General features: G+C 47.4%; 1 protein-coding gene across 1 annotated transcript in view; it reads left to right on the top strand.

The window, feature by feature from the left end:
* The window catches only part of ddhd1b (DDHD domain containing 1b), a 29939-nt gene extending 9978 nt beyond the window's left edge, over positions 1-19961 (top strand). The window contains exons 4-11 of the mRNA XM_056294227.1: positions 162-268; positions 3598-3854; positions 6262-6337; positions 6715-6864; positions 8214-8278; positions 9457-9635; positions 12549-12803; positions 18149-19961. Of these exons, the coding sequence (XP_056150202.1) occupies positions 162-268; positions 3598-3854; positions 6262-6337; positions 6715-6864; positions 8214-8278; positions 9457-9635; positions 12549-12803; positions 18149-18333 (1274 nt within the window). The 3' untranslated portion in view covers positions 18334-19961. The remainder of the gene's footprint in view (positions 1-161; positions 269-3597; positions 3855-6261; positions 6338-6714; positions 6865-8213; positions 8279-9456; positions 9636-12548; positions 12804-18148) is intronic.
* Positions 19962-23851: the final 3890 nt, after the last annotated feature.

The raw sequence follows: 23851 nt of genomic DNA, 5'->3' as shown, positions 1-23851 counted from the left end.
CAAATTGTTCATCATATAATTATGCACCGACTCTCAAGTTGAGAAACACTCCATCACATCGGGGGGGGGGGGAGCGGGAAGGGTTGTTTTTTTTTTTTGTATTTTCTGCTTGGAGTGTTTTGGAGGATTGTGCATTTGATGGTCCTCTTCCTCCTAACCAGACACGGTGGACTCCATCACCCCAGACAAAGTGAGAGGCCTCCGAGACATGCTCAACAGCAGCGCCATGGACATCATGTACTACACCAGCCCGCTGTACCGAGACGAGGTGAGACGCCCCCACTGATCGCTCTCTCTCTCTCGCTCCTCTCGCTCTTTGCTCTCTCTACCTTTCTCTTTGTCTTCTGCACTGGGAACGGGGGAAACTGCAATGGGTGGGGTGGGGGGGGGGGACACGCAGGCCTTGTTGTTCACTTCCAAATCGTAGCCTGAAGCCAAATTGTGTCACTGGTTCTGTGGTTTCGTAGCCGCTCTGCTGAAGCTCGTTACTGCCGTGTCAGAAACGCTTTTGGGTACACGGGGCTCAAGAGACCGTAGTCAGTCCCACTAATCTGACGTAATGTCGTACTAGCGGTAGACCTGTAGTCTGCTCTACCAGTCAGACGTGGTGTAACGCTGGAACCTCAAGTCTGTCCCACCAGTCAGAAGTAAGGGATTAGCACAAGAGTCCACCCAGGCTCATACGTCCAGTGAAAACCAGTTAAATTCTGTAGTTAAGAAAGATGACGGAGGTGACTGGATTAGCATTGTTGTGTGTCGGCCCACTGGTCCCTTCAGACTTGGCTGCAAAGAGATAGCCAGCTTTATGTTAGGGTTTGGGGTTGGCAGGGACCTCCCCATTTGATATTACATTTGCATTTTACTGCCAACTTGATGCATATGGCGATTTCTTTCAGATATGACAGTATTGTAAATGTTGAAATTTGATATTACGATTTTTTTACGGGGGCGACACGGTGGTTAGCATGGTCGCCTCACAGCAATAAGGTCCTGGGTTCGAGCCCCAGGGTGGTCCAACCTTGGGGGTCGTCCTCTGTGTGGAGTCTGCATGTTCTCCCGTGTCTGTGTGGGTTTCCTCCGGGGGCTCCGGTTTCCTCCTACAGTCCAAAGACATGTAGGTCAGGTGAATCGGCCATACTAATTTGTCCCTAGGTGTGTGTGTGTGTGTGGGCCCTGTGATGGCCTGGCGGCCTGTCCAGGGTGTCTCCCCGCCTGCCACCCAACGACTGCTGGGATAGGCTCCAGCATCCCCGCGACCTGACCTCAGATAAGCGGCTTGGATAATGGATGGATTTTTTTTTTGAGGCTCCATCTACTCTTATCTACAATAAAATGTGAAAACTGTAATAATCCAGAGGGAATGTACAAGAGATTGTATTTATTTTAAACTTAAATGTTATGAAAGCTTTAAAGATGAGTGCGCTCACCTCGTTAAACAGTCAAACAATTCAAATTCAAATATTCACAGATGAAGAAACCATAACATCAGAATCAGAATAAACTTTGTCGGCCAAGTGTGTTACACATACGAGGACTTGGACTATGGTTTACAGCAGCTTCTTGTACTGGCTTATATCATTCACACACAAAAAGAAAGGAAAAAAAACAAGAAGTAAATGGAATAATAAACAGGATACTGTAGGTAAGTATGTATGCACAACAGGTATGTCACTAACTACATATACAGAGTTTTTATGGTTGAATAATTAATAACTTATGGTTATAAATTGTTTATATATTATATTATATACTACTATTATAACTTTATAGCTTATTATGCTTATATATAATATTATATACTTGTATACTAAAATATATACATGATATTTATCTGCGATATACTATATAATTATTTACTATATTATATACTTGTTATAATTATAACAATAACAGTAATAATTTGTAACCAGTATTCTGCAGTTTTATGTGTATTAACAATTGTACATTTGTGTTGCACATCTGGTTTAAAGAGGTAGTGCATTTCGTAGATATGTAGGTGAGGCATCTTGACCAGAGGGGGCTATTTACAAAGTGTCATATTTACATAATAAGTGTCTGTTCCTGCACCATACTGTTAAGTGTTCATGAGAGAGATGGCCTGTGGAAAAAAACTGTTCCTATGTGTGGTGGTTTTGGTGCACATTGCTCTGTAGCGCTTGCCAGAGGGTAGGAGTACCTGGCTGTTCCCAGGCTCTAGAGGTGTACTAGTCCTGCAGGGTGGCAAGGGAGCCTCAATTAGTCTTTTTTCTGCTGTCCTTACTGTTCGCTTGCAGCCTGTTTTTATCCTGTTTTGTTGCTGCTCTGAACCAGACCGTGATGGATGTGTACAGAATGGATTCAATGACTGTGTAGAACTGGCTCAACAGCTCCTGTGGTGGACCACATTTCCTCAATTGCAGCAGGAAGAACATCTGCTCGGCCTTTTTGAGGATGGAGTTGATGTTGGTCTCCCACTTCAGGTCTTTGGAAATGATAGTTCCCAGAAACTTGAAGGTTGACACATCGCTGTTGGATATTGTGAGATGGAGCAGTGCTGAGGGGTGTCTCCCAAATTCAACTGTCATCTCCACAGTCTTGAGCATGTTCAACTCCAAGTTGTTCTGACTGCACCAGAGCACCAGCCCCTCAACCTCCCGCCGATATGCAGACTTGTTGCCATCTTGGATGAGTCGGATGACTGTAGTGTTGTATGCGAACTTCAGGAGTTCAACAGCTGGGTCCTTGGAGGTGCAGTCATTGGTGTAGAGGGAGAAGAGCAGTGGGGAGAGGACACATCCCTGAGGAGCGCCAGTGCTGACTGTCCGTATACCAGAAGTGCTTCCCCCAGCCTCACCTGCTGTTTCCTGCCTGTCGGGAAGCTGTTGATCCACTGACAGATGGCGGAGATACAGTGAGCTGGGAGAGTTTGGAGGAGAGGATTTCTGGAATGATGATGTTGAATACTGAGCTGGAGTCCACAAACAGGATCCTTGCATAGTATGTCACTGGGCAGTCAAGGTGTTGCAGGATTTAGTGCAGTCCCATTTTGACTGCATCATCCACTGACCTGTTGCCCAGTAGGCAAGCGCAGGTGTCCCGTGACCATCTTCAAGTGGGCTAACACCAGTAGTTCAAAAGTCTTCATGACCATAGACGTCAGAGCAACAGGCCTGTAGCCATTCAGTCCTGTGACAGAGGGTTTCTTGTGGAGCATTTGAAGCGGGAGGGGGACTTCACACAGCTCCAGGGATCTGTTGAAGCTCTGCATAAAGATTGGAGCCAGTTGGTTAGCACAGGCTTTAAGACAGGATGGGGAGACATTACCTGGGCCTGGTGCTTTGCTGGTCTTCTGTCACTGGAAAAGCCGGTTCACATCCTATACACATATCTTGAGTGCAGCCTGAGTATCGGGAGTAGGGGGGTTGCCAGAAGTGTGTTAGGGGCTGTTGTCGTTGGGCTGGAGTGGATGAGGGGTGTGAATTTGTCCCTCTCAAACCTGCAGTAGAAGACATTCAGGTCATCAAACCTCTTAACACCATCTGTCCATTGTGTGCGTGTGTGTGTGTGTGTGTGTGTGTGTGTGTGTGTGTGTGTGTGTGTGTGTGTGTGTGTGTAAAGATCACTAGGGGTCTGACACATGAGCTGAATCGACTCTACACACTCTTCTGCTCCCGTAACCCCGAGTTTGAGGAGAACGGGAAAGTTTCGATCGTGTCGCACTCGCTGGGCTGTGTCATCACTTTCGACATCATGACGGGCTGGGACCCCGCCCACTTCCATCATCAAGAAGAGCCCAACCCCGAGGAGACCAAACACCACTGGCCGAGTCACGAGGAGCACCACCTTCAGGAGCAGCTGAGGCAGACACGACTCAGGTCATCAATCGTCAGTCTAGTATCGGTTTTACAGGGAAAAGCCGTGTTTAAAGTTACAAGTTACAAGAAAAGAGTTTTATTTTAACGTGCTTTAAACAGTTTTATGCAAAAAGTTGGCAGTGACTCGTATTCAAGAGTAAGAAAACATTCAAATATAGCACTGAGCTACTCTACAAATGACATTCAAGTAACATATTTAATTTAATTAGGCTAGCCAAAACATTTTGGGAGTGTAAACCTTCATCACAATATCCTGCTGTTTTAAAGATTTGATGCTGTTTTCCCAAAGAGCTTCTATTTGAAATAGTCCAAAATATAAGCTGTTGCTGCACTCATCTTTGTTTTTTCCTAGGTGCTTTGAATGGAACACAAGGGAAAGTTCTTCTAATTTACCCAAAATTACAAAAACTTCAGTGATTCATTCTTAGGATATAAAAGAGAACATCTGCATAGGTAGATTCACGCAGAATTTAATGTATTATCTCCGCCAGGTGGCCTAGAGGGGATTATTGGTTTGATCACGTGTCTCGCAAACTACTGGACCTATCAGCCCTAAAATGTTTTGTCTCGTGGTTGCGGTGATTAAAAACCTTCAAAAAACGTTTGTTTTCGCTATCGGCCACTCGCTCTCTTCATTCACTCTCTAGCTCGCTCGACCAACACTGCTCTCCTTCGCTGCCCGATCTGAGTCAACCATGTCCATGCGTGACTCACATCTATGGTTGAGTCAGATCGGGCAGCGACAGTGTCGAACCCGAAACATTATGTTTTCAGGTATGAGTGCTGAGGGTAAACGAGAAGTGGATCGTATTTTGCAAGCCACCGAATCGTTCACTGCTGATCTCAGGACAGGAGAACTGGAGGAGCACTGGATGAACCAAAAATAATTTGCTTTCTTCACCTCACCGCCTCGTGACAGTGCCATAGTCTCTAATGTTAAAACTTTGCTATAAAAATACTATTTCTTTTTTTGGATTTTTTCTCCCCAATTGTACCCAGCCAATTACCCCACTATTCCAAGCCCCAGTTGCTGCTCCACCCTCTCTGCTGATCCAGGGAGGGCTGCAGATTACCACATCTCTCCTCCCATACATGTGGAGTCACCAGCCGCTTCTTTTCACCTGACAGTGAGGAGTTTCACCAGGGGGGATGTAGCGCGTGGGAGTATCACGCTATTCCCCCCAGTTCCCCCTCTCCCCGAACAGGCGCTCCGACCGACCAGAGGACGCGCTAGTGCAGTGACCAGGACACATACTGGCTTCCCACCCGCAGACACAGCCAGTTGTGTCTGTAGGGACACTAGACCAAGCTGGAGGTAACACGGGGATTCGAACCGCTGATCCCCGTGTTGGAAGGCAACGGAATAGACCGCCACACTACCTGGATGCCCCATAAAAATACTATTTCAAGAGTAGGATTAATCACAGTCACAGCTGGAAATCCTCTCATAGCTACAATAAAATGTTTCCCATGGCTGAGCTATGTTTTCTTACCTTTGTTTTATGAATGAAAGTCGGTCAGCAGAGCAGCCATTCTCCCTCATTCATTTTATATCATGAAAACTCCGGCGGTTAAACACATTTGAAGTCTTTTAATAAGGGCTTTGAAATTGTGATAGCCTGATCGCTGTCTTTTCATGTCAGACTTGGTCACTTTCATGCGAGGGTCCGCCTAGGAGGCTGCACGTCCGCAGACTTACAGGCAAAATGTTTTTATTAGGTAGATTTATATTAGCTTTAGTGCTTTGTATTAAAAACTTTTTTTTCCGTATTTCTCGTTCAATCACTTGGGTGCTGCACAAAAGTCTTATAATAGCAGGAAAAACACTGGGTTTTCTGTCCATGTGTGCGTGTATTTTCCTGCTCCCGGTAGGCGATAAAAGGGGTGGTTTGTCGCCAGGTTGGAACACCGGAGATGGGGAGATATGTATGCTTGGCAGAGATCTGCACTCTACTGAGTGCGCTCCTCTAGTTTTACTGAAGCTTTCGGTTTCAGACCTTCGTCTGAGCTTCCCAAGAAAACGCCATTTTATTTGTCTGCAGCATCTCAGCTAAGACTGTTCCGATTGGGTGTCCGCACTAAGTTCGGTATCGATATGGTGCTCCGAGGGGAGCCCGGGACCACCCGGTCAGCTAAAGATGGGGGCAAAAGCGTCTGCTAAATGACTGTCATTTAATGTAATGTAATTAGTAAATGTAATTATTTTGTCATTTGGAATTCAGCAGTATGTAATAGTTCTCATAATATTTGTAAGCAAGCTTTACTTTAATTACAGCAGTCATTAAGTCAGTGTCACTGTCCTGTTTTTTTTTTTTTTTTTTTTTCATTTTGAATTTTATAAAAGTTAAACTGGCCTAAGGAGAGTATAGTTTGTGTGATGTGAGTAATATTTATGGATCCATTACAGGTTGAGGGACTTGGAGGACCAGTTCCAGGGTCTGCAGACATCTACATCGGGGGCAATGCCAGCTTTGAAATTCAAGGTTATGTTGACGTAATGTGCATTGTACAGACAATTTTCACCGTGTGACGTGTGGTGATTGTGCTAGACCGATTCTATTGCAGCTTTAGACCAATGATATTCAGTCATGTGACATGGATGCTCATATGTACATGGGTTTCATCCCAACCAAACATGATTCCCAGCTGGTTTCACTCACTGACCCACCTTCAAGGATGAATTGGTGAAATCAGCCGGTGTAGTGTTGGATTGGAATGAAAACCTTCATACGGAATACGGGGCCCTCCTCCTCCTCTTTATTTTGTTTTTCTCTCTCTCTTAGCACAGACATTCTTGGCTTTGCTCTCGGATTCAAAGCAGAAACTTAATCCTCACCCTGTAACCCTCCATATGTTACAGGTTGAAAATTTCTTCTGCATGGGTTCGCCCTTGGCGGTTTTCCTGGCATTGCGAGGGATCCGCCCCTGCAATAACGGCGTGCAGGATCACATCTTGCCCAAATCCATCTGCCAGCGTCTGTTCAACATTTTCCATCCCACGGACCCCGTGGTGGGTAAACCCAGTAACTCACACAGCCCTGTCAGATGTAGCTGTGTAGCCTAGCAACACTTAGCTTAGCATCACTTGTGTGTAGTTTTATGCAAAATGTAGTTAGTTTGCATTTACCTTTTTTTATGCAGGGAGACTTAAACAGTGAGGGTAACAGCTGAATAAAAGTAGATTCCCATGATCAGCAATGTCGCAAACAGTTCATAAAAGGAGGTCAGGGGACCATTACCCGGACAAACAGTAGAAAAGTGTTGGTAAAGGAAATAAGAGCTGAGGAAGAAAGGGTTAATATGCTTTATGTATATCCTATGTGGCAGTGTCAAAATAAAAAACAAACGAGATCAAACTCAGTGAGGAGGTTGTTAGAAAGGCAGCAGAGGCAAGCTAAATGTAATTGGATATAAATAGGAGCGAGGTAGGGAACTGGAGATCAGGAATCAGGAACAATTTATTTTCATTTCATGTACTTGCGTACACAAAAGAAATGAAATTTCGTGTTCCCCAGCCCACGGCAGTGCGACACAAATGACAAAAAGACATATTCAAAACAACACCACCAAAAACATGCAAAACCAGAGAACAAAGCAAGAAAAAAACCACAAACCGTTAACAACTCAGTCCACTCGGTGCAACACAGTCCAAAAATTCCACTGTCCAGAGAACGAACGCCAGCCAGGATGACTGTCGGCACTACCGGTCTGCATGGGCTAGCAGTTAGCTTAGCCTGCCCCGCTTCCACATCCTGTCAGACCGCCCTTGGTGTTTCCTGTTCGGACGCAGCTCCAGGCAGGGCCGTGGTCCCTGGGCCCACCGGACTCAGCAGACCAGGCTCCCTCGGCTGATCCAACGCCAGCTCTTAAACGAAATCGACGATCAAAATAAAAACGTCACATGATGACACAAACTTGGATGCAGATGTAGACGTGGACAAAGACACTGCATAGTGGGTACTGGGTGAGGCCGCCGCAAACATGAGCTCACACTGCCATCTTCTCACCAGATACTGGTGCGGGTGAGACTGTGCACATTTTGAGGAATCAAGTGAAACAGTCTTTATGATATTTTAGACCGTCATCCAACTAATTTTAAATCAAGTTTTTACTTGTCAGATTTTCTCAACCCACGAAGGACCGTGTAAACCCTGAAGTCAGGAGAGAACCATGAGAGTGAACCCATTTAGCGTCTTGATATTTCTGCCTGACCGGACTGTGATGCTTCAGTCGTAGTTTATGACATTTACTGGTGGTTTACAAGCATTTTGACTGACAGCCGCTACTGACTGTGTAATGACTCTGCATATGACCAACTGAAAGTGAAACTGAAATGCATTTATCTTATTTCATTTACAGGCGTACAGATTGGAGCCCCTCATCCTGAAGCATTACAGTAACATCGCCCCTGTCCAAATACACTGGTGAGATCCATCTGTCTGTCTATCGATCTACCTATCTATCTGCCCGTCTGTCTGTCTGTCTGTCTGTCTTCTACTCTTTTCCTGATATTATCTGACACTTTTGTAGGAGTGTTTTTCACTCATTTGGTTTTGGTTTGTTCATAGCTAAATGAGTTGATACAGCCCACTAGCTTGAAAAAACAGACTCTGCTAAAATTCAATTCAGGGTTCTCAAACATCCGGCGAAACTAGGAAATTGGGAGACAGATTTTCCAATTAGTCATTAATTGGCAGCACGGTAGCCCAGTGGTTAGTGCTGTCGCCTCACAGCAAGAAGGGTTCGAACCCCGGGGTTGTCCAGCCCTGGGGGTCATCTCAGGTCGTCCTCTGTGTGGAGTTTGCATGTTCTCCCCGTGTCCGCGGTGGGTTTTCTCCGGGTGCTTCGCTTTCCCCCACCATCAAAAAAGATGTGCATGTTAGGGTTAGTACTCCTGTCTGTGTCCCTGACCGAGGCATGGCGAGACCAACTGGAGCTGGTCCCCGGGTGCTGCACGGTGGCTGCCCACTGCTCCTAGCTACACAGGTAGGATGGGTTAAATGCAGAGCATAACTTCCCTACGAGGATCAATAGAGTATATCAAAATCAAAAAATCAATCATGGAAAATACATGGAAAATGAAAAATACCCCGTAAAATTGTCGTTAGGTTATAGAATCCTAGTTTTTACTGGCTGAGATTACATATTTCTAATATAATTTTTTTAGCAGAGATTGCAAACGGCTAAAATATGGATGAAATCATCCATATTTTAGCCTTTCAGATGTGACATCAGTGTCTTGAGTTTGGCTGGGTGGGCTGTTCAGTGAACAGCTAAAAGTCACACAATTCATTTAGAGACTGTTGAGACTTGCACTGAGAGTGAATACTGAATAATCTGTCAGCAGCGGCTGGCGTGCATATCCAAACAAAAGCCATGGAAAATGTCCTTGGAAAGTTCTGGAAAAAGAGTGGGAACGCTGCAATTTGACAATTCAATCTTTAAATGGAAAGCATACATGCAACATGAACAATCGGTTTCCTTAAAGAACACCCCTCAACAGGAAACCGATAGTAAAGCCTTCACCCATGGCGAGAAAGAGCGCAGGGAAGACTTTTTTTTTGTTCCACTGAGCCGGTTCTGATCCGGATGTGATGTGCAGGTGTAACACCACCAGTCCGACGCGGTACGACCAGATCCGACCCACGCTGCTGAACCCTCTGAAGGAGAGCGCGTCTGTGTCGGACTCGGAGAGCCTCCCCAGCCCCTGCACCTCCCCACCGCAGGCCCGCCGCCACTACGGAGAGTCCATCACCAGCCTGGGCAAGGCTAGCATCATGGGTAAAGAGAGCGCCGGGGGCCTTGGGTTCATAGATTACTTGGAGAATGAGACAGACAGATAGACAGACAGACAGATGTTGTGAGTTTAATTTCCTCATTTTCGGCTATTCACTTGATCAGATAGAGGTTAATTATATTCAATTTGAATTTCTCAGATATCAGAGGATGTAAAACTGAGAAAAGAGTGGATGCCAGAAACAAACTCATCTCTGCTGTTGATTGATGGACTTGCTGGACAGACAGACAGGCATGCAGGTTGATGAATGGAGGGATGGATGGATGATGGATGGATGGATGGATGGATGGATGGATGGATGGATGGATGGATAGATAGATAGATAGATAGATAGATAGATAGATAGATAGATAGATAGATAGATAGATAGATAGATAGATAGATAGATAGATAGATAGATAGATTCTTTGCTGTGTTTTATATATTTGGCTGTAAGTTATCATTTATGGGCTTAATGTTTGGACACATAGAGGGTACATACTTTGCTTATAGTTTTCCTGCACACCAGCAGACTCAACCCAGTACTTTGAAAAGCTCATTATCAGCCACCACAGCACCAAGCCAAACCACCACTGTTGCCAGAAAAATGGAGACAAACAAAACAACAGAACACTGTTTTTGCTGGTAAATTTGCCCCTCAAATATTCAAATGAAAAAAAATACCTACAACAGAAGCAACACTCGCGCTCCGACAGGGACAAAAGTGAAACTCGGGTTGCACCGGCCGCCCTCACAGCCGCTGAGCTGAACACGGCTGTGAGGGCGGACGGAGAGGCGGCAGTTGCTTGCCTTGCTGATATTGTAGCAAGGCAAGCAAAGCCCAAACAGATCGATGGAGAGCAATTAACTGCTGTCTGCCGGACTGACAGCCGGGGTGGGGGGGTTGATGTTTCCATTTCCTCTACACATCAAAGTTTGACTCTGCAGAAGCAGTAAAGTATGGGGGATATAATGTAAAGCACACTTCATAACAAGCTCCCTTCACACACAAGTATGAGCTTCCTTCTTGCTGCTGCAGGAAGTCACGCCACCTCTTACACAGTACATCGACTTTGCTGTTGCTTTGTCATTATTTTATTACTTTATTTGCGCAAAACAACAAAAACGGGCAACATCAAACACACATAATATTGAAACAAATCAACTTGAGCAGGAGAGGATGGAGACCCTGCTGGGCTTGCAGGAGTCCTCCCGCAAGCAAAAAGCAGCACGTCGACTAAGCAGGCAAGATGGAAAATTAACCCAAACACACAACACTAAAAAAGGGAAAACAACCATCATACAAACAATAATAACAAGACACAGTAGAAGACACATGTCCAACGTGTGCGTTGTTTTCGTCTTCTAATGTTTGTGCTGGTTTTACATACACAGGTTTTGTGCTCTCTGTGCATTTGTAGTGCACACGTTTGTACACGTTTGTGTTACTTCTTATCAAGTTGTGCAGCTCGTCTTGGTGTCAAAGTGAGCCACGCTTTGAGACAGATTCCCGGTGTGTGAAGATGCACTCACTCTGCTCCAAATAAAGCCGGTTGCGGGTGAGCTGACGGGGAGGACGGTCGCTGTTGGCTGGGGTTGGCTCCCACATGATGAGCTGCAGCAGGCTGCTCCTCTGCAGCGATGCAGCACTGCTGCAGCGCTGCATGGAGATAAAGAAGCTCCCGCCTTTCAAAATAAAATGTGAAAAAAATATATAAACACTTGAGGGTTATATGCTCTCAGATAAAATAGTTTGTTTATTGTATCATATTACAGTTTGTTATTATATTATTAATTAATTCATTTTATTATATCTGATAATGGTGCACCTGATCGTAACACATTTTCAGGACCACTTTATTAATACAGCACATTTTTATATAGTCCAGTGAAATGCACTTTACATTTTTTATTTTTTGGGATTTTTTTCTCCCTTTTTCTCCCCAGTTGTACCCGGCCAATACCCCGCTATTCCGAGCCCTGGTCGCTGCTCCACCCCCTCTGCCGATCCGGGGAGGGCTGCAGACTACCACATGCCTCCTCCGATACATGTGGAGTCACCAGCCGCTTCTTTTCACCTGACAGTGAGGAGTTTCACCAGGGGGACGTAGCATATGGGAGGATCACGCTGTTCCCCCCAGTTCCCGAACAGGCGCCCCGGACAGACCAGAGGAGGCGCTAGTGCAGCAACCAGGACACATACGCACCTCCGGCTTCCCACCCACAGACACGGCCAATTGTGTCAATAGGGACGGCCGACCAAGCCGGAGGTAACACGGGGATTTGAACCGGCGATCCCTGTGTCGGTAGGCAACGGAATAGACCGCTACGCTACCCGGACGCCCCAGTGCACTTTACATTAAAGTACACAGATTAAAAAAAAGAATGCAATGACAGAAGAAGACAAGAGGCAGGGTAAATAAGTAAACTAAAACATGTTAAAAATGATAATAATAATAATAATTGTACCATAAAGGGATTGGTGGTACACCAGAAGAAGCTATAATCTGTGGGGAAATTAAAATTGTAATTCATTTTATGCTTAATTGTCCCTTATTTAATGAGCTTGGTGTGTGCTTTTTCAAAGAAGGACTTCTTGTTCTGCTAACTTGTTTTGGCTAGACAGCGATGAACGCCTTCACGTGTTTTTCAGAAAAGGCTGTTTTTCAGATGGTGGCTTCATTTCTAAATACTGATGAAAACAGTAGTGAACTGAATCTGGTTCTCCAGTTTGTTTGGGGATATGTTCCTTTCATCCACACTGCAGCCCCATGTAGGAATGTGACTTTCTAACCCAGTTAGGACAGAGCACCTAGATGGCATTACTCCCAACTCAAATCAAATCAAATCTGAATGGACCCAAAATGGGGTCTTATCCGTTTGTCTGTCCCTCCGTCACTCTTCTCCCCCCTCACCAGGTGCTGCAAATCTCGGGAAGGGAATTGGAGGAATGTTCTTCTCCCGCTTCTCCCGCTCCAGTGGCCATGTGGGCGGGGTCGAGGAGGAGCCGTCTGACTCCGATGGCGGGGCCTCCGAAGTGGAGAACGCAGGCTCCGGGGAGGAGGGGGCTGCGGCCGAAGGCGAGGAGAAAGAGAAGCAGAGGGAGGAGGACACGGAGGAGATTGAGCCCGTCATGTCCCAGTCCACCTCAGCCATCATGGACAGCACCTCCTGTAAGTGCAGTTCAGAGGCAGAGAAAGCTGGTAATACTGTCTTAGAAAGACTTCTTCACCCACTGAAGCCAAAACTCTCCTGTAAACTAATTTGGTTGTTTGACTGGTTTTGAGGCTGTTGCTCATGCTGGAAGGCACAGGACTTACAGCTGCAAAAAGGACAAATCAAGTAAAGTTTACTTTATTGTCATGTACAAATAAAGGTACCATGTAACTTCAAATGCTGTAAAATGCATATGCCCTGGCTCTCTCAGCCCTTAAAACTATATATAGAGAAATAATAAACAATAACAAAAATAAAAAACAAGAAATCACACAAAATGATAATATAATAATGATAATAATATAATAATAATAAACATTTTATTTAAAGGCAGCTTTCATGACATTAAGGTCGCCTTACTTCAAATACAATAAAACAAAGAAGTAAAAAACATTAGTGCAAGCAACAGTAAAACACACTATAAGCAATAGAGCATATATCAGCAGGAGTTAAAAAAACAAAAACCAAAACAAAAGAGGAACTAGATGCTGTTATTCCTGTTAAAGTAAGTATGATGTTTAAAAATGTGGGTTTAAGAGCAGTTTTGAATTGGAGGATGTGGCGGGGAATGGAGTTCTGGTGCAGCATAGGAGAAAGCCCTGGCACTCATTATGCTGAGGTTGATGGCTGGTAGTGCCAATAGACCTGCTGGTGAAGACCGCAGGGAGCGAGGTGGAATGCAAGTCCGAAGGAGGTCTATGAGATTAAGCAGGGGGTGGATTATGAAGAGATTCGAAGGTTGACAATGAAATTTTCAAATTAATCCACTGTGACACAGGAAGTCAGTGTAATTGAATCAGCAGGGGAGAGACATGGTGAATTCTGGATGAGTTGAAGTCGATGAATAAGTTTGTTGGGGAGGCCTGCCAGGATCGCATTGCCGTGGACGAGTTGATGATGGAGGTTATCAGGGAGATGGTAGAGGGCAGGCATGTTTTAACTAAGGTTGTGGGAATTGGATCCAGGTGAAATGTGGAGGTATTGGATTTAGTAATATGTTCAATAGGACAGTGGATGGGTCAGTTTCATGGCACTTGCTGATGGTAAGTCAGTCTGCATGATGTTAGCAGAGGCCAGCTGCTCATTAATGGTACTAATTTTGGAGTTGAAAAACTTAAAGCAGAGCATTGTTCATTAGAAAGGTTATTCTTCATATTGGTTTCAGGTGGATTTAGTAACCTTTTCACTGTGGAGAAGAGGGTTCTAGTATTCCCTTCACCTGTACTGATGATATTTGCATAATAGGATGTTTTAGCTATGGAAAGAGCATTTTTGTAATGGGGTATATGATCAGAATACATTTGTTTGTGAACAGCAAGTCCAGGCTTGGTGCAAAGCCTCTCCAGGTACCAACCTATAGTCTTGCGCTGACGTAATTCAGGTGTGTACCAGGGAGCAGTATGGGCAAATAAGACAACCCGTGTTGTCAGAGGAGCTAAAGTATCAAGTGCGGAAGATGAACTATCATTGTAGTAGTCCATTATATCCAGGAGTGAGGAGGTGGGAGCAGCAATGGGGTTTGAGGTAATTAAACTGCTGAGGTCATCTGGATTAACATGTCTAACGTTGCAGTATGATATGATACGATGCACCCTTGATTTACTGAGCAGTAGGTTGGTGTTTAATAACACAGCTTTATGGTCAGAGATGGGTACTTCAGCAGAGGTGATGTTATATGGTGTGTTGCCAGAGCAGCAAACTACGTTAAGTATATGACCCTTGGTTTGGGTTGTAAAGTTGACATATTTTGTTGGATGAAAGTAATCTAACATTGCTTTAAAATCTTCAGTGAACATATTGTCAGTGGTATCAAAATGAACACTTAAATCCCCCATTAGGATTATACTCGGAAACTAAGGGTGGTTAAAACTGTCGAGAATTCGTTGATAAAAATATTTGAGGCCTTAGGTGGTCTGTGCAGAGCAGTAATAATGATGGATGTAGGTCCAGAGAGCTTAACAGCCAGCAGTTCAAATGAAGATTGATCAAGTAAAGGGGCATTAGTTTTATATACTCACGATAGATTTAAGTGATAAAGGACAAAAAAATGAGAGCAGATTATGTTTGACAGATAGAAATAACAAAGGGCTGTGAACATCTAAATCCAGAAGACTTGTGCAGTTATAAAAAATCAATAGACTTTGAATGTTGGCACTATGACTGGTAAAGGCAGAGAGCTGGCTGATATGATGGAGAGAAGGAAGGTAGATATACTGTGTGTGTAAGAGAGCAGGTGGAAGGGGAGTAAGGCCAGGAGCATCGGAGGAGGGTTCAAACTGTTCTACCATGGTGCGAATGGGAGGAGTAATGGGGTCGGGGTAATTCTGAAGGAAGAGTATGTCAAGAGTGTGCTGGAGGTGAAGAGTGTCAGACAGAGTGATGAGTATGAAGCTGGAAATTGAAGGTGTATTGCCGAATGTTATCAGCACATATGCCCCACAAGTTGGGTGTGAGATGGAAGAGAAAGAAGAATTCTGGAGTGAGTTGGGTGAAGTGGTGGAGAGGGTACCCAAGGAGGAGAGGGTGGTGATTGGAGCAGACTTCAATGGGCATGTTGGTGAAGGGAACAGAGGTGATGGGCAGGTATGGTGTCAAGGAGAGGAATGTGGAAGGACAGATGGTGGTTGATTTTGCGAAAAGGATAGAAATGGCTGTGGTGAATACATATTTCAAGAAGAGGGAGGAACACAGGGTGACGTACAAGAGTAGAGGAAGGTGCACGCAGGTGGGCTACATCTTATGTAGAAGGTGAGATCTGAAGCGGATTTGAGACTGCAAGGTGGTGACGGGGAGAACGTAGCTAGGCAGCATCAGATGGTGGTCTGTAGGATGACTTTGGAGACCAAGAAGAGACCAAGAGGGTGAAGGCAGAGTCAAGGATCAAATGGTCGAAGTTGACGAAGGAAGACTGTTGTGTGGAGTTCAAGGAGGAGTTAAGACAGGCACTGGGTGGTTGTGAAGAGTTGCCGTATGGCTGGACAACCACTGCAGAAATAGTGAGGGAGACAGCTAGGAAGGTACTTGGTGTGTCATCAGGACAGAGGAAAGAAGACTTGGTGGTGGAATGAGGAAGTACAGCAAATTATACAGAGGAAGAGGTTGACAAAGAAGAAGTGGGATAGTCAGAGAGATGAAGAAAGTAGACAGGAGTACAAGGAGATGCAGCGTAAAGCAAAGAGAGAGGTGGCAAAGGAAAAGGTGTATGGTGAGTTGTAAGAGAGGTAAGGCACTAAGCAGGGAGAAAAGGACTTGTACCAGCTCGCAAGCCAGAGGGACCGAGCTGGGAAGGATGTGCAGAGAAGGTCAGAAGGAGTTGCATTGTGTCTTTGTGAATTTAGAGAAAGCATATGACAGGGTGCCGAGAGAGGAGGTGCGGTGTTGTATGAGGAAGTCGGGAGTTCCAGAGAAGTATGTAGGAGTGGTGCAGGATATGTGTGAGGGAAGTGTAACAATGGGGAGGTGTGCGGTAGGAGTGACGGATGGGTTCAAGGTGGAGGTGGGATTACATCAAGGATCGGCTCTGAGCGCTTTCTTGTTTGCAGTGGTGATGGGACAGGTGGACGGACGAGATCAGGCAGGAGTCTCCGTGGACGATGATGTTCGCAGATGACATTCTTCTTATTTTTTGCCTTGTCTGGTTTTATTTCTCTGTAAAGCACTTTGTAACATTGTGTTATAAAAGTGCTACGTAAATAAGTTATTATTATTATTATTATTGTCAATATTAAACCAGTCTTCTGTGCAAAAAAAGGTACAATACAAAAAATATAGACAATGTACAACATACAATCCTCTGTATAAAATACACACCGTATACAACAGCAGCAGCATCAAAAATGGTGGGGAGGTTACACAATGAAAATCTTGGTTGTTAAGGATTAGGAATACTGTGCATGTGCAAACATATTATGAACGGATGACACTGGCATGTACAGTAAAAGGGGGATATTAACAGAAGTGGACATATAGAGTACCACACGAAGATATTCTCACTGACACCAATGTATTGCGAGTATTGCACATAAATATAATTAGGCTACATGACCATAATGAATACACAACACATGCAATATGACCAATGGGGGTGACTGTCACCCCAAATGCCGGATGTGGGATTGTTATGCCGATGACACCCAGCTGATCTTGTCCTTCCCTCCTTCTGACACACAAGTAGAGACACGCATTGCTGCCTGCTTGACTGACATCTCAGAGTGGATGGCGACACACCACCTGAAGCTCAGTCTGGACAAGACAGAGCTGATGTTCCTCCCGGGGAAAGGTTGCCCGCACCGAGACCTGGCCGTCACCATTGGCAACACCGTGGTGACGCCAACTCGGACTGCGAGGAATCTGGGTGTGATCCTGGACGACCAACTGTCGTTTGCTGCAAACGTTGCGTCGGTTGCTCGCTCCTGCAGATTTCTCCTCTATAACATCAGGAGGATTCGCCCCTTCCTCACCGAGGAGACGGCACAGGTGCTCATCCAGGCTCTGGTCATCTCCTGGCTGGACTACAGCAACTCCCTCCTTGCTGGCGCCCCGGCGTCGGCCATCAGACCTCTGGAGCTTGTTCAGAAAGCTGCAGCTCGTCTGGTGTTCAACCGCCCTAAGTTCTCCCACACAACTCCCCTTCTCATGTCCCTACACCGGCTCCCAGTAGCTGCTCGCATCCGGTTTAAGACTCTGGTGCTAGCCTACAGGGCAGTGAAAGGAACAGCTCCTTCCTATCTCCAGGCCATGGTCAAGCCCTACACCCCCGCCCGACCACTTGGCTCTGCTGCCTCGGGACGCCTGGTTGCCCCGTCGCTCAGAGGCCCCTGCTGCCGATCGACCCGGTCCCGGCTCGGTTCTGTCCTGGCCCCACAGTGGTGGAATGAACTCCCCACTGACGTCAGGACAGCGGAGTCGCTGCCCATCTTCTGGTGCAGGTTGAAAACTCACCTCTTCAAGAACTACTCCCCTGTTACTTGCTCTTAGCACTTATTGTATTCACTCATTTAAAAAAAAAAACTTTCTCACGCTTTTACTTTAGCACTGGTTTTGCTCTTGGATGCTTGTTTAGAGAGAAGATGCACTTATGACCTCCGATGACTAGTAGTTCTCCGGATTTCCTACGTTAAATGATGCACTTACTGTAAGTCGCTTTGGATAAAAGCGTCGGCTAAATGACTGTAATGTCATGTCATGTAATGTAATATGTGTTTTGGGTGGTTCAGGATGTGGTTTGCTGTCTGTCGGCGGAGGAGGCCGAGACTCGGAAGGTCCTTGTCTGGTTTTATTTGTACATTTCTTTGTGTTCCAGTGGAGTTGGAGAGACGCATCGACTTCGAGCTGCGGGAGGGTCTGGTCGAGAGCCGCTATTGGTCCGCGGTGACCTCGCATACGGCGTATTGGTGCTCCCACGACGTGGCGCTCTTCCTCCTCACCTTCATGTACAGACAGCAGGATCCGCCTGAGACTGCAGAGGACAACCCCGAGTCCTCATAGCCCATCGCAATAATACACATACACGCATGCACACACACACACACACACACACACACACACAACATAACACACACACACACACACAAAAGGGTTGGGGTTACTTTGCTTTCCATTCACTCAATTTCAGATTCAGTTTGAGGAAGCTGAAGATGTCAGTGATCCGGTCTTCTGGATTTCTTTTTCGAGATTGGACACAAGCACCATTTCTATCATTTCAACGTGAAGGGCTTTAAGGACCTGCCTTAACCTACTTTTCTGTTTTTTTTTCAGGTATCATAATATATTTTGAATTTGTGCTAGCGATAATTTTTTTTTTTATATATATATATACTTTGTGTCTCTTATTTCAAACGGCATCTAATTTTGGAACCAAAAAGCTCTTCAGAATGTGAACCGAGTCTGTGATTCACGCACCGATTGCCAAAACCGTCGTCCTCGGACCGCTTCTTTGACGGCTTTGAATAATGTCGCACAGCTTTTTTCATGGTCAGACTTCCAGTTTCACTCACCGCACGAGTTGGCTGAATTGAAGGTTAATGGACTCCAATCCTGACAGGGATGCATGCATTCAAGACCACCTGTACCTCAGAACACACAGATACACACACACACACACACACACATGCACACAAAGTCAATTTCACAAGGAAAATCTCATTTGCCCCCAGCTCTCATGCTCTCACCTTAACTGAACTTGACCTTTGAACCGAGCAGAACTGTGCATTCAGGGTCGGCCCGCCTCTTCCACAGCCTGTCCCCCTGCTGCTCCCCCTCTTCTCTCTCCTCTCCTAAACACCCAGCTGATGTCTCTCCTGTTCAGCCTGCTATAGCGATGGCGGTCGCTCCCTCGCCTCCTACCGGGGCCACGGCGGGCGTCGCTCGTTCGTCTGTTGACTTTCTCGTTGCCCGGGGTTCGGCGGCGGCCGTCGAGGTGGTCCTGGAACTAGCTGTGGCGGAAGGCCTCGATAGTTCAGGGTCTCGCCTCACGGAAAACGCGTCACGACGTGTCTGGAGGATCCGAGGCCTCGGACCAGGGCGTGGGAGGGCCACGCCGTCGTTCCGCCTGTCACACGACAGTGTGGCGTGATTGGCGGTGAGATGGGTGTTTAGTTCCCGAGGCGGACTCTGCACTGCGTCTGAGTCCTAAAAGTCAAGAAAACCGGAATGCGTGAAAGAGAAGCCGGCAGCCTGACCGGGGGTCTCTGTGGTCCGCTTTGCTTTTCCCGCGTGGCGAGCCGAACCACGTGTCGCGTTTACATTCGCTGCAGGCTTTCCCGCTTCGCTTTTGTTCAGGAATGACAGCGGCAAACACTTTGGCCTTGGAAGACTTGGAGGCTGATGAACGACCTGTTGTTCGCCCGTCGCCAGCAGACGGGTTGGGCTCTCAAAGCTGCGGTGGTGCGGATCGGTTCTGAAACGAGCCCAGCCTCAGTTGAACTGTGTCACGAGCTCTTCACGCCAGAACGCCACGCTGCACGTGAATTTATATCTTAAGGCGCTTTCTGGCAGTCACGTGTAAAAGGAGCTGAATCACCGCGTAGCCATCGAACCTAGGGCCGGCCGTATTTGCATATTGTAACGCGCACGGATAAGTAGACACGTTAGCCCTTGGCTAACGGGTCGGGCCCTTTAGTTAACGTTGTCGCCCGCTGTGCAGGAGATACGGGTTCGTGTCCCGGCTGTGGCGACGCTGCCCCCCCCCCCTGAATTCGCTGCAATATATATATATATATATATATTTTTTTTTTTTCTTCCGATTTTTCCCCCCAATTTAGTGGCCAATTGATCCCTATTTTAATTCAAACACCCACCCTCGTATTGCATGCGTTCGCCAACTGCGTCTCTCCGGCCGGCAGTCTCGAAGGAAAGCGCCTCCCCACTTTCGTGACAAGGCGAATCCAAGCCGAACCACTGTTTTCCCGACACACACAGAGACGCATTCACATGACGAACACAAGCCGACTCCGCCCCCCTCCCGAAGACAGCGTTGCCAATGATTGCTGCTTCATCGAGTCCGGCCATAGTCGGATCTGACGAGACCGGGGCGCGAACCCCAGTCCCCAGTGGGCAATTGCATCGACACCAAGCCGATGCTTAGACCGCTACGCCACCGCGGACCTTCGCTGCAATATATTTCCACGAGTTTTGTTTTAAGCCGGGTCGGGGTGCCGGGTTGTGGTTTACCTCTGAGAAACGCCACAGAGATCGAGGGTCACAATCACAGTCGAGGTTTTTGAACCTAAAGATTTAATTTAGGGGAGACGGGATAGAAACACAAAGGTTTCTTCTTGAAAAGGGTTAACCAGGGCGTCCGGGTGGCGTGGCGGTCTGTTCCGTTACCTACCGACGCCTGACCAGGCCGGAGGTAACACGGGGATTCAAACAGGCTATTTCCTGTTACCTCCTGCTTGGGTGGGCGTCCCTACAGACACAATTCGCCGTGTCTGCGGGTGGGAAGCCGGATGTGGGTACGTGTCCCGGTCGCTGCACTAGCGCCTCCTCTGGTCGATCTCCCCACGCGCTACGTCCCCCTGGTGAAACTCCTCAATGTCAGGTGAAAAGAAGCGGCTGGCGACTCCACGTGTATTGGAGAAGGCATGTGGTGGTCTGCAGCCCTCCCCGGATGGGCAGAGAGGGTGGAGCAGCGACCGGGACGGCTCGGAAGAGTGGGGTGGGGTAATTGGCCGTGTGCAATTGGGGAGAAAGGGGGTTAACCAAAACGGTGGAAAATAAGTTTAGGTGTTGACCCCCAGCCTGAAAGAAAGTCGTAGCTCCTATGGATTAGGACTTCAGATGTCATGGGGGGGGGGGGGGCACAGTACTGGTCTTGGTGGCGGTGTGCCGATGCGACACTGAAATTACCGTGAGGATAAACCTCTCATGTGTCCGGTTTAAAGAGGCAGGCGATCCCATTTCACAGACAAATGGAAAGGAAGAGTTTACGCTCAATGAAAACAAATGAGCTCCAGTGGACGGAGGGATGGGAGGAGCCAGGAGGGGCAGAGCTCCCGGGCTGAAACGGAAGTCATGGATTTATTTGTATCAGTGATAATGACAGACTACCTGCAGCGATGCTGATCGGACTTGAGGTTAAACCCCTCCACTGGCCAACAAACGCAGCGAGCGTTATCTGCCAGTACCGTTTGGCCCCTTGGCCAAGGCGTGACGAAGAGCCGCGTACACGATACTACTGACTGACTACAGCTCATCCGGGTGGTGTTTTATATATATGGTTCATATTTATTTATCTTGTCTCATTGCATTTGGAAATCCACCATTTCCTGCTTCATCAAAGTCAGACAGTTTCTGATCTGGGTTCAGGCCAAGCAGGACGTGAGTGCGGCCTCGCGCGGCGGTTTTGGCCTCGCTGTGTTTCGGGTGGAGATGAGCAGAGCGCCGCCTGCCGACCCGCCACTTCTCATTCTGCACCACGCCAGCTTTCCCCTTTACGCCGTGCTACAGACCAACCATGAGTCCCGCTGGCTAGTTTTATTTCTACATAATTTATGAGTCTCTCTTTATTTATTCATTTGTTTTTGCTTTTCTGCTTTGCTGTTAGATTTTCTAGATTTTTCTTTTCCCTTTCTTTTTGTTTTCCGGTGTTCTCGTGCGCCTCCGGAGGCTTGTCGAACTCTCTCTTACTCAGGAGCAGGGCGGGACCAGCTATAGAGAACTAACTGGTTCGTCCCAAAGTCCCACCTTCCGGTTCCGCCAGCCTGCAGGAGCCGCTCGGAGGAGACTAGCCTCTCCAGAAGACGGCTGCTTACCTACCAGCATGGGTTTTAGAGGAGGCCACAGCTTTCAAAGCGCTTCGCCGTATGCAAAGTGTCCCTAAAGTCCCACTCTCTTTCAGGATGAACTCTGAAGTCCTCCGCCTCTGACCTCGGAGCGACAGGAAGTAGTTTGGTCGCTGCTGCGCGCTGGTTGGTGGATCAGCCGCGTCGGTCGCCCGTTTGCTAACGGTGAGCTGTTTAGCGGCCGGCCGGCGGGCGTCCCTGTCCCTGTCCCTGTCCCTGTCCCTGCTCCTGCTCCTGTGTCCGTCATCCTCAGATGCCTTTCAGTCCTCCCTCCGGTGCCAGACAACTGACCAGTCGTTGTGTTTTAAATCCACGTTGTCCCTGTTTACATGTCCGGCTGTTCCACGTCAGAGAGACAGCTTAGGCCTATCCCCCGTTAATGTGCCATACGGAAGTGACATATACAGTGTGTTGTGTCTTAAGTCCCCACAGGGGGGAGTACTTTGTCCCACAAATGAGTCTGTTGTCCGCTACTCCCCCCCCCCCCCTCCCCTCCCCTTCCTCCACTAACCTGTACCTTGAGTTGTAGTACGTGAGCATGGACCCAGTCTCGAGTCCGCCGTCTCGTCTCAGACGTCGCAGCATAACGACTCGGCCCCAACTCGGTCTGGGCCGCCGAGGACCCCGTGGTGGGTTTTCAAGACCGGCTGAGTACAAGGGTTTAATTAACTTTGTTGTGGTCATTATTTTTCAAATGAATACCAAACGTCCCCCGAGGAGATCAATATAGAGTACTCTCATCTGTTTTGGGGTTTTTTTTATGTACCGTTATTAATTTTTATCCCTGAAACCTTGGAAAATTGGAATCTGCGACATTCCTTCCTTGGCGGAGGGAGAACGGCTTACAACGTGACGGTGTAGTGACCTCTTCCTACTACAGTTATAGTCCTGCTGTTTAACTGGACTTGTACTATTCTGGTGTCGGTCTTTACACAACTTCCGACCCCACTGGACTTGAGTTGCACTTCCCTCCTAAAAGTCTCAGACGAGAGGGCGTCCGGGTGGCGTGGCGGTCTATTCCGTTGCCTACCAACACGGGGATCGCCAGTTCGAATCCCCATGTTACCCCCGACTTGGTCGGGCGTCTCTACAGACACAATTGGCCGTGTCTGTGGGTGGGAACCTGGTTGTGGGTATGTGTCCTGGTCACTGCAGTAGCGCCTCCTCTGGTCGGTGGGTGCACCTGTTCGGGGGGGAGGGGGAACTGGGGGGAATACTGTGGTCCTCCCACGCGCTACGTCCCCCTGGTGAAACTCCTCACTGTCAGGTGAAAAGAAGCGGCTGGTGACTCCACATGTATATGGGAGGAGGCACGTGGTAGTCTGTGGCCCTCCCCGGATCGGCAGAGGGGGGTGGGGCAGCGACCGGGGCGGCTCGGAAGAGTGGGGTAATTGGCCAAGTACAATTGGGGAGAGAAAAAACATCTTTAAAAAAAAAAAACAAGTCTCGGACGTGACTCGGACTCGGACCTGGTGTCTCGTGACCTCACGGCTACATCTCGCCCCGTGTTGCCTTGGAGCTCTGGGTCAGCGTCCTTTCACCCGACTGTTCCTACAGAAGAGTTTCGTTGCAGACTGGCCTAATGTCGAGAGGGACGAAGCCAACCTGTTTCTTTGCATGAAGCGGTGAAGGGGGTGGGGGGGGGGTGTTGTGTAGGAAACTGCTCCGCTGCGAGGTGCAACGTGGCCTGCAGGGGCCTTATGGCCCAGTGTTCACTCTCA

This window comes from Lampris incognitus, chromosome 15 (assembly GCF_029633865.1).
Source record: "Lampris incognitus isolate fLamInc1 chromosome 15, fLamInc1.hap2, whole genome shotgun sequence".
Taxonomy (NCBI): domain Eukaryota; kingdom Metazoa; phylum Chordata; class Actinopteri; order Lampriformes; family Lampridae; genus Lampris; species Lampris incognitus.
The sequence above is the reverse complement of the archived record's forward strand: the minus strand, read 5'-3'. Positions and strand labels throughout refer to the sequence as shown.